At 46.4% G+C, this 18719-nt stretch overlaps 1 protein-coding gene and 1 long non-coding RNA gene across 2 annotated transcripts in view; one reads left to right on the top strand and one right to left on the bottom strand.

The window, feature by feature from the left end:
• The window catches only part of LOC147596770 (uncharacterized), a 556670-nt gene that overhangs the window by 47309 nt on the left and 490642 nt on the right, over positions 1–18719 (top strand). The window lies entirely within an intron of this gene.
• Positions 14055–14459, bottom strand: LOC147596774 (short coiled-coil protein). The gene has a single exon (XM_086769679.1). The coding sequence runs from the start codon at positions 14319–14321 to the stop codon at positions 14073–14075; it is 249 nt and encodes an 82-aa protein (XP_086625805.1). The 5' UTR covers positions 14322–14459; the 3' UTR covers positions 14055–14072.

The following is an 18719-nucleotide window of genomic DNA, read 5'->3' as shown; positions in this document are numbered from 1 at the left end:
AGGTCAATTACCAGAGATAAAAAGCAGGCAGTGTCAGTTCTGCCCCGGTGAGTCAGGAACCCTCCCACAAGCTGCCAGCTGCTAGCCCAGGCACAGCACTACTGCTGGCTCCAAAAAAACCTCTAAAAAAAGAGCTTTTCTGGTTGCTTTTCTTCACTTCAGTTTCCTTCCTCAGTGCAGTTTTACCTGCTTGAAGCTGGTCTCTGAAGCAAGCCTGTAGTGTTGCATGGAGTTGTTGTGACCCAAGTGAAGGACCCAGCACTTAGCCTTGTTGACACTCATACGGTTGGCCTTGGCCCATCGATCCAGCCTGTCCTGATCCCTCTGTAGAGCCTTCCTACCCTCGAGCAGATCGACACTCCTGCCCAACTTGGTGTTGTGTGCAAACTTACTGAGGGAGCACTCAATCCCCTCATCCAGATCATTGCTAAAGATATTAAACAAGACTGGTCCCAAAACTGAGCCCTGGGGAACACCACTTCTGACCAGCCACCAACTGGTTTTAACTCCATTCACCACAACTCTTTGGGCTCAGCCATCCAGCCAGTTTTTTACCCAGCAAAGAGTATACACATCCAAGCCATGAGCAGCCAGTTTCTCCAGGCGAATGTTGTAGGAAAAGGTGTCAAAGGCTTTACTAAGGTCCAGGTAAACAACATCCACAGCCTTTCCCTCATCCAATAAGCAAGTTACCTTGTCATAGAAGGAGATCAGGTCGGTCAAGCAGGACCTGCCTTTCATAAACTCATGCTGACTGGGCCTGATCCCCTGGTTGTCCTCTATGTGCCATGTGATGGCACTCAAGATTGTCGTAGTTCAGCCCCGATCGGGACCAGACTACGCAGTCTCTCTCTCACTCCCCCCACCCTCTGAGAGAACAGGGGGAGATGATATAAGGAAAAACGGCTCAAGATTTGAGATAAGGACAGGGAGAAATCCTTAAAGTTACCGTTACGGGCAAAACAGACTCAACTTGGGGAAAACTATTCATTTATTTCTAAAATTAGCAGGAGAATGAGACAGGGAACAAGATAACCTCCCCCCACCCCTCCCTCTTTCCCGGGCTTAACATTATCTCTACTACCTCCCCTCCCGAGCAGCACGGGGGGGGGGGGGGGGGGGGGGGAGGGAATGGGGGTCGAGGTCAGTTCATCATGCATTGTTTTACACCGCTGTGTCATCGTCAGGGGAAGAACTCCTCGCATTCCTCCTCTGCTCCAGCGTGGGGTCCCTCCCACGGGCCACAGTCCTTCGTCAAACTGCTCCGGCGTGGGTCATCTCTTCCATGGGGTGCAGTCCCTCTAGAACAGCTGTCCCAGTGGGCCCTCCACGGGCCACAGCCACCTTCAGGCCTCCACCTGCTCTGGCGTGGGGTCCTCCAGGGGCTGCAGGTGGATCTCTGCCCCTCCGTGGACCTCCATGGGCTGCAGGGGGACAACCCGCTCCACCATGGTCTTCTTGGCCAGGAGCTGCATTACTCCTCCCCCTCCTTCTTCACTGACCTTGGCATCTGCAGCCGTTCCTCACAACAGGCTGGCAGATGCCTCTCAGGATCCTTTTTACATCTTATTCACTTCTCATCTCCTCTCCACTTCTTGCAGCCAGGCCTGGCCGAGTTGGGCCCAGTCGGCTGCCCGGCGGGAGGCCAGAGGGTGAGGCCTGCAAGGCCCATGAGGCTCGCGCCTCCCCCTCTCTGCCCCCCGCTCAGCTGCTTCACATCTTCTCCTCCTCTTTTTCCTGTTTTCCCCTACTTAAATACGTTATTGCAGAGGCGTTATCATGGGACATTCTGCTACCAATTGGCTCGGCCTTGGCCAGCAGCGGGTCCGCCCTAGGCCCGGCCAAGTCCACTGAACAAAGGGGAGCAACTTCTAGCAGTTTCCTACAGAAGCTACCACCTTAGGTCCCCCCTTCACTAAACAAAACCAGAACAAAGATGATCTTTTTTGCTTTGCAAAGTCTTATATGATGTTCTTTCTGTAATGTAGGAGTTTTATTTTGAGCAGCCTATTATGCTGACCCACAAACATGATAAAATATTGCAAGGGCAAGTGCTTAGCTATTTGCTGCTGCTACCTGTTAGCTCCTCAGCAAGAATTATATTATGCTGTACCATGCTTCTGAAAAACAAGCATTTATATAATATACAACATATCAAGTTAATAGCAACTGAAACTTGCAATGGCTTGCAGTAACTTTGAAAACTTAAAAACTTCATTTTAGGGGGAATTTTACCTACAGCAAGAATCAATTTTATATGCAGCAGTTGGACAGCCACTGCATTTTCAACTGTTTTAAAATTTTACTGAGGGGTTGGAAATCAGTTCATTTGGGTTATGTTAAACCTATTCAGAAGAGCTCAGGTAGCTCACCATTACACGTCAGTCCTAGTTGAACTAAAAGCTTTACTGGATATAGACTCTGAACCACTTCAGTTCGTTGTAGTGTTTTCTTAAATGTTGAAAGCTAGACTGCCTCTATGGTTTTTTAGTATATAAATAATAATTTGTTGAGATCTTCTTGTAATAATCTCAACTTGAGGGTAAACAGTTAAACTGAACCTCTATATAATGTTCACTAGTAGTTTAGATCAGTTCTTTATGTATAGAACTATTACCATAGACAGTCTGTAATGTGTTTGATTTTTGCATCCTTCAGACCGATACATATGGCACAGTTAATCCAAGAGATCATTAGATGGTACAGTCTAAATTACATCAGAAATTATTACATTTCATATTCAGTGTAGCAACTCACTTTTTAGACAAAAGTGTATCAGATTAAGTTTTCTCAAAGGCAGAGAGGTGTTGTGATTGTGATGGCAGAAGATTGATCAGATTTGATATGTGTCATAGTTCAGCCCTGATCGGGACCAGACTACGCAGTCTCTCTCTCACTCCCCCCACCCTCCAAGGGAATAGGGAGAGATAATATAAGGAAAAACAGCTCGAGATTTGAGATAAGGACAGGGAGAAAATCCTTAAAGTTACTGTTATGGGCAAAACAGACTTGACTTGGGGAAAACTATTCATTTATTTCTAAAACTAGTAGGAGAACGAGACAGGGAACAAGATAACCTCCCCCCACCCCTCCCTCTTCCCAAGCTTAACATTATCTCTACTACCTTCCCGCCCCCCCCCCCCCGCCCCGAGCGGCACAAGGGGGAAGAGGGAATGGGGGTTGCGGTCAGTTCCCCTGCAGCCTGTGGGGATATTCAAATATACAAAGTGAACAACATGTGTTTTCTCACCACCCGATGTCCCAATGACCGATACAGCCCGTCCTGAGCAGCGATCACAGAAACAAAACCGAGCAGCAAGCAAAGGAGCAAAAGGGAGCCAGCAAGGTAGAGGGTACGATGCCAGCAAAACAAGGAGCAAAGATGGATGCCAGGAAGGCAGATACCCACCCTGGCCTGCCCCCACTTGTATACTGAGCATGACATTTATGGCATGGAATACTCTCTTTGGCCAGTTTGGATCAATTATTCTGTCTTTCTCCCAGCTTCCTGCATCTGCAAATTAGCGAGACTTGGAAAGCAGGACAGTGTCCTTGGTCTCATTCACAATAACTGGTATCATCAGGGTGTTTATCAACATTCTTCACACACACAAAATCCAAAACATACCAGCTACTGAGAGGAAAAATTAACTCCATCCCTGCCAAAACCAGGACAATATGTCTAGCTCCAGAAGTGTAACTGTATGACAGAGTTTAAAAAAGAAAAAAAGGATCCTTGTCAGCTTGAGAGTCAGAGCATTTTTCAGTCTCAAAATTGTAAATGAGAATTCTGCTTATTGCCATTAAGCAGCATTTCATTTGTGTTGATGTGGTGAGTTGACCCTGGCTGGATGCTAGGTGCCTACCAAGCCACTCTAACACTCCCCTCCTCAGCTGGACAGGGGAGAGAAAATATGACTTAAGGCTCGTGGGTCTAGAGAGGGAGGGATTACTCACCCATTACTGTCATGGGCAAACTAGACTTGACTCGGGGAAAATTAATTTAATTTATTGCCAATCACATCAGAGTAGGATAATGAGAAATTAAACTAAATCTTAAAACACCTTCCTCCCACCCCTCCCTTCTTCCTGAGCTCAGCTTTACTCCTGAATTCTCTACCTTCTCCTTCCAATTGACATAAGGGGACAGGGAAGGGGGGTTGTGGTCAGTTCACCACAAGTTGTCTCTGCCACTCCTTCCTCCTCCGGGGGAGGGCTCCTCACATGCTTCCCCTGCTCCAGCATGGAGTCCATCCCATGGGAGACAGTTCTCCACGAACTTCTCCAACAGGGATCCTTCCCCCAGGCTGCAGTACTTCACAAACTGCTCCAGCATGGGCTCCTCTCTCTCCACAGGTCCTGCTAGGAGCCTGCTCCAGTGTGACATGGGGTCACAGCCTCCTCCAAGCGCATGCACCTGCTCCGGCATGGGGTCCTCCACAGGGGCTGCAGAGTAGATATCTGCTCCTCTGTGGACCTGCATGGGCTGCAGGGGGATAACCTGCCTCACCATGGTCTTCACCATGGCCTGCAGGGGAATCTCTGCTCTGGCGCCTGGAGCACGTCCACCCCACTTCTTCATTGACCTTGGTGTCTGCATAGTTAGTTCTCACATATTCTCACTCCTTTCTTCTGATTGCTGCTGGTGTTGCATATTTTTTTTTCCTTATCCTTAAATATGCTATCACAGAGATGCAACTACTGTTGCTGATTGGCTGGGCCTTGCCCAGCAGTGGATCCATGTTGGAGCCAGCTGGCATGGGCTCTACTGGTGTCGTGGTTTTGTTAGTAAGGGGGGGCCTAAGGTGGTAGCTTCTGTAGGAAACTGCTAGAAGTCGCTCCCCTTTGTTCAGTGGACTCGGCAGGGCCTAGGGCGGACCCGCTGCTGGCCAAGGCCGAGCCGATTGGTAGCAGAATGTCTCGTGATAACGCCTCTGTGATAACGTATTTAAGAATGGGAAAACAGAAAAAAAAAGAGAGAAGAGAAGATGTGAAGAAGCTGAGCGGGGGCAGAGGCGCAGAGGGGGAGGCGCAGGCCTCATGGGCCTTGCAGGCCTCACCCTCTGGCCTCTCGCCAGGCAGCCGATTGGGCCCGACTCGGTCTGGCCCAGCTGCAAGAAGTGGAAAGGAGATGAGAAGTGAATAAGATGTAAAAAAAAGATCCTGAGAGACATCTACCAGCCTGTTGTGAGGAATGGCTGCAGACACCAAGGTCAGTTCAGAAGGAGGGGGAGGAGTAATTCGGCTCCTGGCCAAGATTCCCCTGCAGCCTGTGGTGACGACCATGGTGGAGCAGGTTGTCCCCCTGCAGCCCATGGAGGTCCGTGGGCGAGCAGAGATCCACTTGGAGCCCGTGAAGGACCCCGTACCGGGGGAGGTGGATGCCTGAAGGCAGCTGTGGCCCATGGAGGGCCCGCTGGGACAGCTGTTCTGGAGAGACTGCACCCGTGGAAGAGATGACCCACGCCGGAGCAGTTCCACGAAGGACTGTGGCCCGTGGGAGGGACCCCACAACAGAGCAGGGTAGGAATGTGAGGAGTTCTTCCCCCGACCATGAAGCAGCGGCGTAGAACAACATATGATGAACTGACTGCAACCCCCATTCCCTCTTCCCCCCTGTGCCGCTCGGGGGGGGAAGGTAGTAGAGATAATGTTAAGCTTGGGAAGAGGGAGGGGTGGATGGAGGTTATCTTGTTCTCTGTCTCATTATCCTGCTGTTTGTAGTAATAAATGAATAGTTTTCCCCAAGTCGAGTCTGTTTTGCCCGTGACGGTAACTTTAAGGATTTCTCCCTGTCCTTATCTCAAACCTTGAGCCGTTTTTCCTTATATTTTCTCTCCCTGTTCTCTCAGAAGGTGGGGGGAGTGAGAGAGAGACTGCGTAGTCTGGTCCGATCGGGGCTGAACTACGACAACTGGACATAGGGGAAGCTTCCAGCAGCTTCTCACAGAAACCAGAAGCCACCCCTGCAGTCCCCACCAACCCCTGCTACCAAAACCTTACCATGCAAGCCCAATACAGTTGGTGCCTATTGAAAGAATGACAAGACCTAAAACAGCTGTTGAATGCATAACAAGCCATAGATATCAGGCAACTAACCAGAGAGTTACTTTAAACCCAAAGATCTGGGTTTATAGTAGAGTGGGGAGGGGGTGTGTGTGTGTGTGTGTGTGTGTGTGTGCGCGCGCGCGCACGCGCGTGTTTCCCCCACCCTTTCTTTCTTTCTTAGCATGGGCTACTAAAGGTTGTGAGAACATAGTCACAGACCCCCACACTGCATGCTAAATAAAAACTGTGTATTGTTACAGCTTATGTGCTGATATACCTTCTGATCACCCAAACACCACCAGGTGTCCTTTATCTTGTTTTCCTTCTCTCAGAAAGGCCCTTGTTTTCCAGTCCCATGGCTTCCGATACTCATCATCCCCAACAATTCCCCCTTCTGGTTTTAACAGCACAGCATATGCACTTCTATGAAAAGTTCTTGTAGACATCGTAAAATACAAGGGAGAAGACATGCCACGGTCAACAATACTATAATTATAATAATGGCTCCTTTCAAGAGTAACATAATCCATCCTTATTTCATTCTTGTCCAATCAACATTTATGCCACACACAAGCTTAGCCAATAAAATTACTGATCACACATTATACATATTCATGATTGCTAAACAAAACTAAGCTTCACTACTTTCTAGTAATTTTCTACTACAGCATTCTTCTACTATTACAAACATAACTCCAGCAACCTTCTTATCTACAAGGCCAGTGACCAGTTTTTTTGCAAACCCCTGTTGAAACAAGCCATAAATTCTGCTAACAATGTTTTGTATATTAAAGCTTCCCTTCTCATTCCATGGCTGTCTTCCAGCGAGCATGACTGCATTCCTCCCCCAAGGTCAGTGTGCTTTCACTGATACCGTACTGGCTCAGCGAAATAACCACATCTCCCCCTTCTTTGTTTATGAAAAGGCTTGTTTCAATGCTTTATCTATTAAAGTTTGCACACATTTCAACACACACACGGAATACAGATCAAAATACATTAAAAAAAAAAAAAGCATCCAACATCTATTTGTAATAAGCTTTTTATCAATCCACCAAAAGGATTTCTGAATATATCAAAATCACTCTGTTGCAGTTTCTGTATTCCTTTTTGCAAGTTTTGAATACTTTGTGAATAGATTCCGAATGATCAGACAGATTCATGCAGCAAAGTCCATCAAAATCCTGACAACCATTATTTTGTGCTAATAATAAAAAAATCTATTGCTACTCCATTCTGTTACCAACCCGACTACACCAAAGATACCGCCAAGCAGGAGGATGACGATCAGCGGGGTCAGAGCAGAGAAAGGAGGCAGGCACAGCACCTTCAGGGCGTCCCCTGTTGTTCATAGAGCGTGCTCTGGGTCCTTTCTCTCTCCTCCGCTCTGAGCCACCTCTGTTTATACCCTCAGCAGATTCAGTGGAAGAGTACTGACCAGGTGTTGATGCACGCGTGGCCAGCACATGCAACAAGGCCTGTCAAATGTGTGCTCTGCAGGCTAACAGCGGTTCTGTTTTGTAAACTAGCGTAGCATATAGAATCTACATCAGTTAGCAGCACTGATAGTGCCAATGCAGTTGCGTGCATTTGCTTAGCAAGCCAACAGCCCAATATATTTGGTATAGCTAATGCCTGGGCGCTTGCCACAGCAGGTGCAAAGATTGAAGCAGCAATAATTTCACTTGGGTTCCAAAACTCTATATTATCTTGGCAATCAGATTCAAAGCTATGTGTACTTCGTTTAGGTCTTTTATGCTGTAAAATCATTGTATTATTGGGTATAAAGACCCCTAAGGTTTCTATGGTGCAGGGGCCCCCTTTTATATGGGAGGGTATCCCTGCCCACGCACGGTCTCCACATATGAAAAACATACCATCAGGGAGGCCCACTGGAGTATTGCTGGATTTTGATATGTTAGTGCTTGCATGATTACACCACACTGTGTCATTGTGATATATAGGTCCTGAAGCATTTACAATCACTACCCCTCTAGTAACATTAGCTTCTGAATAGTTATACAATAGACAGAAGTCCATCTTTACTGATCCCAAAAGTTCTCTCTCTTGTAGTTCAGCACTCAGTGCTCACGGTTGCTGTTGTTTTACACAGAGTTGCCGTCCTACCGTTACCTGGCAGGTCGACCAAGCATGTTCTGAAAGGGTTATTTGCAGAAGATACAGACAGACAAATAGTGTCCTGTCCTGTGGCATTAGCCATAGTTACCCACACGTTTGTTCTTTCCGTGACTGATGTCCATGGAGCTGCCATACAGCTTGTTAACAATACGACGAACGCAAGGCATCTTGGAGCGCTGGTCATTCCCTTTGTACAGAGATCCACTTGTTTACTGCCACTGTAGAGACACAAGCATATCCTTTCCCCCACGTCATAAGAGGAGATGGTCCTTCCCAATTACCTGTTTCCAGATTCTTAACCATCACCGGAGCTTGCCCTCGGATGGCCTCATGTACAGTAGATGATCCAAAATGTTTCTGTATTGGGGAAGAATTGTCACTCCAGTGATTTAGAAAATTATGCATATACATTGCTTTTGCTAACTTTTCGTTTGCAGATTTCCCTTCCATTCTCCCTTCTTTTTTCAACAGCATCTTTAAGTGTGCCGTGGGCACGTTCAATGATGGCCTGTCCAGTGGGGTTATGTGGGATACCAGTAACATGCTCAATGCCCCAAAGAGCAAGGAAGGTTTGGACTGCACGAGAAGCATACGCTGGCCCATTATCTGTTTCTATATGCATGGGAACCCCTGTGAAAGCAAATGCTGACGTCCAGTGTTGGCAAATATCTCGAGCACGTTCTCCTGTATGAGCAGAGGCAAACAATAAGCTGGAATGGGTATCAGTAGTTACATGTACATATTTGTGTTAGCCAAATGACGGGACATGAGTTATATCAGATTGCCATAACTCTTGAGAGCACAAACCACACAGATTAACCCCATATAAAGGTGGCATAATTGTGGTTTGGCAACTGCTACAAGAACACACAATTGCCCAAGCTTGTTCCCGTGCCAGCTTAAATTGTCATTGAAGGGCTGTAGAGTTTTGGTGATAAAGCTCATGGGATAGCTTAGCCTGCATGAGTGTGTTTACAACAAGGGCCACATTAGTGAGAGCATCTGCTCTTGCATTACCTTCTGTGTCAAATCTTGGAAGCGAAGCGTGAGCTCTCAGATGTACAATAAGGTAATGATGATCCCGCACATGTAATACTGATAATAGCTGTTGAAACTGATCACACAACAAAGGATTATTAATTTCCTTTAACATTGTCCATTCAGCGCATTGTATTACACTGACCACATAGGCAGACTCAGAGACAATACTGAGGGATTAATCTTTCCACTTATACTGACGTGCGGAAAGCAGACTCCACAATCTGTAAGATTGTAAAGCAGGTATGTTTATTCGGCGCCGGGCAGCACAGGGGGTAGTCCCGCCAAAATCGTGCACGCCTGGCATGGCAATTCACTTTGAATTTTATACAACCAAGTGTTATATATACATGAAGTTAAAAAAACACGCCTATACATATGCATGAGCTATCCCCGCTCCGTATTAAAATTAGTTCCAAGAGGTCATTTAGGTATTACAATTAGTTCCAAGAGGTCATTTGGCCAGTTTTAGCTGGCTCCTGAAGGAGGCCCCTTGGTTCTTATCAGGACTGTCCTTCTGCGGGAGGTGCAGGACTTCTCACTTCAGATAAAGAGTTCAAAGCACAAAGCAAGGCCCCTCGGTTGGGGAATACAAGACTTCCCCCCCCCGGGTAGTTTTTACAATAGCTAGTTAGCAAAGCATAAAGCGCCATTTATATTAGCATGCACAGCAATAATCAATAAATGCCATATCTATTAAAGTTTCCTTAGCCCCTCTTCTCAATACAAAGCTCGTACCACCACTGCAATTTCTACAATTTGGGTTGAACCTTCTACCAATTGTACGCCATGATGCCACTCATCATTTTTCTTCCACACATTTACAGATTTGTGTGTTTTTCCTGATCCATCTGTAAATATTGTTAAGGTATTGTTCTGGTTCTGTTAGTGAGGGGGGGCCTAAGGTGGTAGCTTCTGTAGGAAACTGCTAGAAGTCGCTCCCCTTTGTTCAGTGCACTCGGCCGGGCCTAGGGCGGACCCGCTGCTGGCCAAGGCCGAGCCGATTGGTAGCAGAATGTCCCGTGATAACGCCTCTGTGATAACGTATTTAAGAAGGGGAAAACAGAAAAAAAAGGAGAAGATGTGAAGCAGCTGAGCGGGGGGCAGAGAGGGGGAGGCACGAGCCCTGTGGGCCTTGCAGGCCTCACCCTCTGGCCTCCCGCCGGGCAGCCGACTGGGCCCAACTCGGCCCGGCCTGGCTGCAAGAAGTGGAGAGGAGATGAGAAGTGAATAAGATGTAAAAAGGATCCTGAGAGGCATCTGCCAGCCTGTTGTGAGTGAACGGCTGCAGACGCCAAGGTCAGTGAAGAAGAAGGGGGAGGAGTAACGCGGCTCCTGGCCAAGATTCCCCTGCAACTCGTGCTGAAGACCATGGTGGAGCGGGTTGTCCCCCTGCAGCCCATGGAGGTCCACGGAGGGGCAGAGATCCACCTGCAGCCCGTAGAGGACCCCACACCGGAGCAGGTGGAGGCCTGAAGGAGGCTGTGGCCCATGGAGGGCCTGCTGGGTCAGCTGTTCTAGAGGGACTGCACCCCGTGGAAGAGATGACCCACGCCGGAGCAGTTTCATGAAGGACTGCAGCCCGTGGGAGGGACCCCACACTGGAGCAGAGGAGGAATGCGAGGAGTTCTTCCCCCGATGATGATACAGTGGTGTAAAACAACGCGTGATGAACTGACCGCGACCCCCATTCCCTTCCCCCCCCACCCCGTGCCGCTCGGGAGGGGATGGTAGTAGAGATAATGTTAAGCCTGGGAAGAGGGAGGGGTGGGGGGAGATTATCTTGTTCTCTGTCTCATTATCCTGCTATTTGTAGTAATAAATGAATAGTTTTCCCCAAGTCGAGTCTGTTTTGCCCGTGATGGTAACTTTAAGGATTTCTCCCCGTCCTTATCTCAAACCTTGAGCTGTTTTTTCTTATATCATCTCCCCCTATTCTCTCGGAGGGTGGGGGGAGTGAGAGAGAGACTGCCTAGTCTGGTCCCGATCGGGGCTGAACTACGACAGTTATTTTCTATGGGAGTGTAACTTAGATGAGTTGCTGGATACAACATTAATTCTCTTAAAAATTGCAGCATTGGTTGCTTAGGCCAATGAATGGAGACCTGCAGCAAAACTGTTTGTAATGCCATTTGTGCTTCTGGAGTCAGTCTCCTAGAAGAGGTTAAATCTGAGTCTCCCTTAAGTATTAGGAATAGTGGAGAAGGCAATTCTGTAGAGGTCTAATACCGGGCGTACCCAGTTGATAGCTCCCAGCAATTTCTGCAGATTGTTTAAGGTAAACACTGTTTGAGGGATTTTTAACTTTTGCAGCCTAATTGTTCTTTCCATAATTTGTCAGCCGAGATACTGCTAGGGACATACCTTTTGAATTTTTTCTTGAGCAATAACCAATTTAAATCCGGATAATGCACTGGTGATATCATTAAGAACTCTGTCCACCAGAGAATCATCGGGTGCTGCAATTAAGATATCATCCCTATAATGATAAGTGAGGCTGTTCCTATGCAAGCACCTTACTGGTGCTATGGCCTGTGCGACGTACCATTGGCAGATGGTTGGACTATTTTTCATACCCTGCGGAAGTACCGTCCAGTGACATCGCTGATTAGGTTCTCCCGCATTGATTGAAGGCACAGAAAATGCAAATCGTGGAGCATCCGATTTGTCTGTATTACAAACACAGGTGTATTCCAGGAACTGTCTGTTGGCTTTGTATGTCCAAGTTGTAATCGCTCGTCAACTCACTCATTCAAATGGTGCAGCTTTTTTCTTGCTAAAGACCACTGGTCAACTCAGACGGGAGTATCTGTAACCATGGCAGGTTTTGGGTAAGCTGCCCCCGCCCCGCCGGATGGAGGGGGGTGGGGGGCGCGCCTAGCGGCGGCCGCGACAACAGATCCTTAAAGCCACCGTCACGGGCAAAACAGACTCGACCTGGGGAAAACTATTCATTTATTATTAAAACCAAAGCAGGATAATGACAAAGGGAACAAGATAACCTCCCCCCACCCCTCCCTCTTCCCGGGCTTAACACCATCTCCACCTCCTTCCCCCGCCCCCTGAGCGGGACTGGGCGGGAGGGGGGGGGGTGGGGGGGAGGGGAAGGGCGGGAAGAGGGAATGGGGGCCAGGGTCGGCCAATCACACGTTACCTTATGCTGCAGTTTACTAAAAGGAAACCTACAACAAACAACAAAGTATAAGAACATTAATATATACAAAATGAACAGTGTACAATTTCTCACCACCCAATGTCCAAATGAACGATGCTCTTTGTTTTTGTGGTTTTTTTTTTTTTGGCCCAGCTTCCTGTACCTGCTCGTTAATGAGACTTGGAAAGCCAGACAGTGTCCTTGGTCTCATTCACAACAACTCTTATCATCAGAGCATTCTTATCAACATTCTTCACATACAAAACCCAAAGCTTCTGAGAGGAAAATTAACTTCATCGCTGCTAAAACCAAGATAGTATTCACCCCTTATTCCATACCATTTACTTCATGCTTATACGCACACACACAGACTGCCTATACCTGTCTAGGAAACTTTTTACTTTCCTCCGGACTACAATCTGTTAATTTCTCTGTTTGCACTGCCTGTCTGTCTCCACTTAAACATCTTATAACTTAACGCTGCACCTTGTACAGCAAGAATACCAGCCTGGATGTATCACTTGTTCTAACGGGGTCGACCTGTGACAGTGCACACACCAGAACACTAAGCTACAGCACAAATATAGATCAGCTGGAATAAGCTTACGTCCACACCAACAACACTGAACAGTAACAAAAGTGTGACACCGTTGACACAAAGGACAGACAAACACAAAAAAGCACAACACCATTGACACAAAGTGTTACTACATAAATGTTGAAGCATAGTTCAGTTGTTAGAGCATAGTCTCAGACCCTACCATATGCTAGGCAGAGAACTGACTATTTGTTACCATTTCCGTTCTTTCATACCCATAGTTCCTCTAACCACCACCAGGTGCCCCTTATTGTCTTCCCACCACCAGGTGTCCTCGATTTTGCTTCTCTTAGAAAGTCCCTTATTTCTCAATCCCAGGGCTTCTGATATTCATCACCCCCAACAATTCCCCCTTCTTGTTTTCACAGTACAGAGGTATCATAAAATACAAGGGAGAATACATGCCATGACCAACAATATTATAATAACAGTTCTTTCCAAGAGTAACATAATCCATTCTACAAACGTAACAATTCCAGTCACACAGCAAAACCCATCAAAATCCTAACAACCATAACTTTGTGTTAATAATACTAGACATTGCTGCATGCGTGGCCAGCGCATGCAACAAGGCCTGTCAAGTATGTGCTCACCAGCTAACAGCGGTCCTGTTTTGTAAAGTAGAGGTCCATTGGAGTATTGCTGGATTTTGATATGTTCATGCTCACATGATTACACCACACTGTATCATTGCAATGTATACATGTTACAATCATTACTCCTCTGGTAACATTAGCTCCTGATTAGTTAAAAAAGATCTTCTTTCTGTAACTGATGTCTATGGAGCTGCCATACAGCTTGTTAACAATCCAATGAATGCAAGGCAGTTTGGAATCCTGGTCATACCCATCGTGCAGGGATCCACTTTTTTACTGCCCCTGTAGAGACACAAGCATATCCTTTCCCCTACGTTATAAGGGATAACGTTATCCTTCCCAATTACCTGTTACCAGATTCTTAACCATCACTGGAGCTTGCCCTCGGATAGCCTCATGTACAGTAGATGAAACTAAGGTATTTCAGCTCATGTAGCCTATGTCAATTAAAACAAAAAAAGACAGCAGCAATACAGTGACATCATCTGAGAGTCAACTCTTAGTTCCTTTTTTTTTTTGTGTCAGTTGTTTGGAAAACACTAGACGCTAACATCAGATTTTCTATATACTGTCCAAGAACTTGGTTTTCTGATTTCAGTTTTAAGTTTTCTTCCTTAACAGCATCTACTTGTGCTGAGAGATCTTCAAGTGTGTGCTGCAGTTCCAAAACCTGATTAATAAGCAGTGTTTTCGCTTCTAATTCCACCTGATTCTCAGCCTCAACAGCATCCATGTCGGCATTCATCATTGTAGAATGGGCTCTTTCCACTTTTGAAGAGAGTATTCCTGAGTGATGCTCTGCCGCCGCAACCGCCTCCCTACCAGCTGCGACCCAGCCTGGCCGCAGCTCTGCCCACGCCTCCTCACCGCACCTGCACCGCTGGCCCTGCGCTTCCTCGGGTGTCTGACTCGAGGGTTGAGACTCGCTTATGCCCATCCACGCGTGTGGTTCCTGAGGAGTGTTCCGGGGAGCATTTGTTGTCTGCACGCGCCTCCCTGTTGTGCTCAGCTTGTGGTTTCCCTGATTATGGGCAAATTTTGAGTTATGGTATTCCACATAATATCTCCCCTTCTTACATGGTGGATATATTTTGGGACTTCTAGGGCAGTCCCTTTGCAAATGACCTAGCTGCCCGCAACTATAACATGTTCGAGACCGGGATGCGCCCAGTTTTGACAAGCACCAAATGCTTGAGCCATCATCTGCATTTGCCATCCATGCATCCCTACCACATTACACACCTCTATCATTTGAGCTACTGAGGCACCAGGATTTGTTGCCAGTAAAGAGGACAATAGCCTTTTACAATTCTGGTTTGCATTAGCAACTGCCAGGTGTTTCAACAATATAGATCGAGCTTCTGCATGATCTACCTGGCATTCTAAAGCCTCATTCAAACGATCTACAATCTTCACACAGGGCTCTGTAGCCTCTTGTTTTATGGTTGCAAAGGACTTCATCACAGTACCACTCCCATCAGGGAGGGTTAAAAGGTCCCGTAAAGCAGCATTCTGACTCTGTACTAAAGCTTCACGGATGATTTACAACTGTGCGTCACGTAGCGCAAACGCATCCTCTCCCATTAATACATCAACCCTGACAGCATACAAACGGTCACCCATCTGCCAGTTCAAATTCTCAAGTGACGCTTGTTCACAGTGGTCTCTCCACTATTGCTGCCATAACACATTCTTTGGGTGGGGGTAAGGATAATTTGCACCAATGTGGGACACTCATTAGGTAGCATCAGAGTTGTATTAAAGATTGATTGAATTAACCCCGTCGTATATGGGAAATTAAGTCCCTCCTCCTTTACACTACCTCAAATTTCTTTCACCAGCCCAAATTGAAACCCTTCCCACTGAGGGGGGGCCATTGGGCTGCAGTATCACAGGCATGGCCAGAGCCTTCAACAATTCTATGTCCCCTTCCATAGCAGCTTGCTTTCAAACATCTTTCCACCAATCAACCAATTCTGTGGTCATCACTGGAGCTACTAAATTAGCTGAAGAGCAACCTTTTTGCAAATTATCAGGGTAGAGTGGGAAAAAACCCAGCTTCTTTTTCAGGCCTGGATCAAAGGAATTTTCCAACTCACTATCAGTCTCAAATGGAGGAGCAGACAGGATAACAGGTGCTGTCACAACCCTTTTCTGCACATGATTCTCTAAGGCATCAGACATTACACACCATGCCAGTAATAAACTCTGAGCCTTTGAGGCTATGCTTCCCATTGTTCCCAGTTGCTTACCTCCCTTAGTTGAGGTAATGAATTAGCTGTGCAGGCTTCAAACCTGTAGTTGCCTAGCAACAGAATGGTTCAATTACACCTGTTCAGGCAGCAGATGTTGGTGCATAGTCCAGTTGTTAGAGCATCATCTCAGACCCCACTGCATGCTAGGCAGAGAGACAACTATTGTTGGCATTTCCGTGCTTTTATACCCATAGATCCTCTAACCACCACCAGGTGTCCTCGATCTTGCTTTCCTTCTCTTAGAAAGTCCCTTATTTCTCAATGCCATGGCTTCTGATATTGGTTGCCCCCAACAACAAAGGACACACAAACACACACAAAAAAAGCACGACACTGTCGACACTGTTCGCCGGTTGCAGGGGGAGGTTCTTCCAGGAAATTTGCTGCTCCAGTCTCCAGTGGGCAGTTCCCCAGACAGCGTAGAAGGGCTGATCTCACCTCTGATCCTATGGAAGGGAATTCTGATTCATATTCACAAAAAGTGACCAGAAAATATTATAAACAGGACTAGAGGGGCCCTGCCTCCAGCCAGGTGGAGGAGAGGGACAACAGAGTTTACTGGACTGTATGGATTAAATGGCCTGGCACATCAGACCCACAAAAGTATAAAGCTCTAGTAGACACTGGTGCACAGTGTACCCTAATGTCATCAAGCTATAAAGGGGCACAACCCATTTGTATTTCTGGAGTGGCAGGAGGATCCCAAGAGCTGACTGTATTGGAGGCTGAAGTAAGTTTGACTGGGAATGAGTGGCAAAAGCACCCCATAGTGACTGGCCCAGATGCTCCATGCATTCTTGGTATAGATTACCTCAGGAATGGGTATTTCAAGGACCCAAAAGGGCACCAGTGGGCTTTTGGTTTAGCCACCGTGGAGACAGAGAAAAATAAACAGCTGCCTATCTTGCACAGACTTTCAAAGGACCCTTCCGTTGTGGGAAAGCTGAAGGTTGAAGAACAAAAGGTACCAATTACTACTACCACGGTGCACCGGCGGCAATATCGCACCAACCGAGACTCCATAATACCCATCCTCAAGCTGATTCGTCGACTGGAGAGCCAGGGAGAGATCAGCAAGTCCCGCTCACCCTTTAACAGTCCCATATGGCCAGTGAGAAAATCTAACGGAGAATGGAGACTAACAGTGGACTATCGTGGCCTAAATGAGGTTACACCACCACTGAGTGCTGCTGTGCCAGACATGCTAGAACTTCAGTATGAACTGGAGTCAAAAGCAGCCAAGTGGTATGCCACCATCGATATTGCCAATGCGTTCTTCTCCATTCCTTTGGCACCAGAATGCAGGCCACAGTTTGCTTTCACTTGGAGGGGTGTCCAGTATACCTGGAATCGACTGCCCCAGGGGTGGAAACACAGCCCCACCATTTGCCATGGACTGATCCAGACTGCACTGGAAAAGGGTGGGGCTCCAGAACATCTGCAATGTTCTAGCATATGTTCTCCAATGTGCTAGCATAAAGTGGTGCTAATTTCACTTTACCTATGAATTGAGATTAACTCCTCTGTTGCTGTAGTATGGAGATCAGTCTTGCTACTTTTTCCACAATGACACAAGCAAACAAAACCCCCTACATTTTTGTGACCCCTAAAAAGGGAGGAGGTGGAATATGTCATGGGATGCTCTAAGAAGAAAATGTTTGGGGAAAAAGATTGTTAGTCACTTTTCCTCATGAATTTACATGGAAAAAGTTCACGATTTGATTAATGACAGTGATTTGAAGACCTCTCCTAAGAGTAAGTTAATTTTCTGTACACAGCTGTAACTACTATACTAGATTCTTAAGCTTCTCTGCCCTATTAAAATTTGATTCAGAACCATAAATGAGAACCTTTGAGATCTTGGCCTTAGACTATAAATGTGGAGGCTTTTTTATTCAAAATATCAAATAAATTGATTAAGTGATGCTGTTTGTTTTACTAAGAATGTGTATAAACTCTCCCACCTCATGCAGCAGTTGGCATAGGCTGTGTCCATAAAAACATAAATAAAGCAAGGTAAATTCCAATTTAAATATTTATTTAGGTGTTTAATGAGGTAAGCAGGTTAATGAACATGTTAAGACAACAGTCCTCAATACAGGTTGTCGGCAATCTGGCAAAAATGCAATTTGTTCAAGGAAACAAAGTCATATTTCTTGACTAATGGGGAGATCAAAGTTCTAGGGCTTTCCAAAGAGCACTGCTTTCTTAGTAGTGTTATCTCTTGGGTGCCAGCAAACTAGGGGCTATGCTTTCTCATAAGGTATTTTATATGTAGGTAATAGAGAGGTAATATACACTCTAATGGTGTATATGCAAAATCATAATTTGCTGACGTGGAAGTCACGGACACTGCACACGACCAATGTGATCAAGCAAATGCCAATTTATTGTTGATACATCCCGGTTAATATAGCCCTTCTAATTCCGTATCATATGCAAGCTCTCTACTAATTGGTTAACTATATCATGCACGCGCTCCTAGCTAAAATATGATTCGTTAAGTCTCTATGTTCACGCGCATGGCTCTCTCCACCTGCACCCTGCTTCACGTTCAGGCCCCCCCCATCACGTATGCCAGCTGTTTTCCTTCTTCTCAAGGTTGCTTCATAACTTTCTCACAGGAAGCTTCATTACTTTCTCACAGGTGGCCTCATTATTTTCTCACAGGTGGCTTCAGTACTTTCTTACAGGCAGCTTCATTACTTTCTCACAAGTGGCTTCAGTGATGTCCTTGAGGCCTGCTGCTCATAAACATAACAATTCCATTCGGTCTGGATTGTTCACTAAGTGCCCCCGATACTCCAGGTATCCAACAATAATTAGCTGAACTTAGTATAGATCTTTGCCTATTTGATTGCTACTGTTAAACTGTGGTATGTAAAGGGACT

Source organism: Chlamydotis macqueenii, chromosome W, assembly GCF_036417535.1.
Source record: "Chlamydotis macqueenii isolate bChlMac1 chromosome W, bChlMac1.mat, whole genome shotgun sequence".
Classification (NCBI taxonomy): domain Eukaryota; kingdom Metazoa; phylum Chordata; class Aves; order Otidiformes; family Otididae; genus Chlamydotis; species Chlamydotis macqueenii.
The sequence above is the reverse complement of the archived record's forward strand: the minus strand, read 5'-3'. Positions and strand labels throughout refer to the sequence as shown.

Coding starts and splice junctions, on each gene's coding strand:
- LOC147596774 (XM_086769679.1), bottom strand. CDS start 14,321: ATGATGAATGCCGACATGGATGCTGTTGAGGCTGAGAATCAGGTGGAA.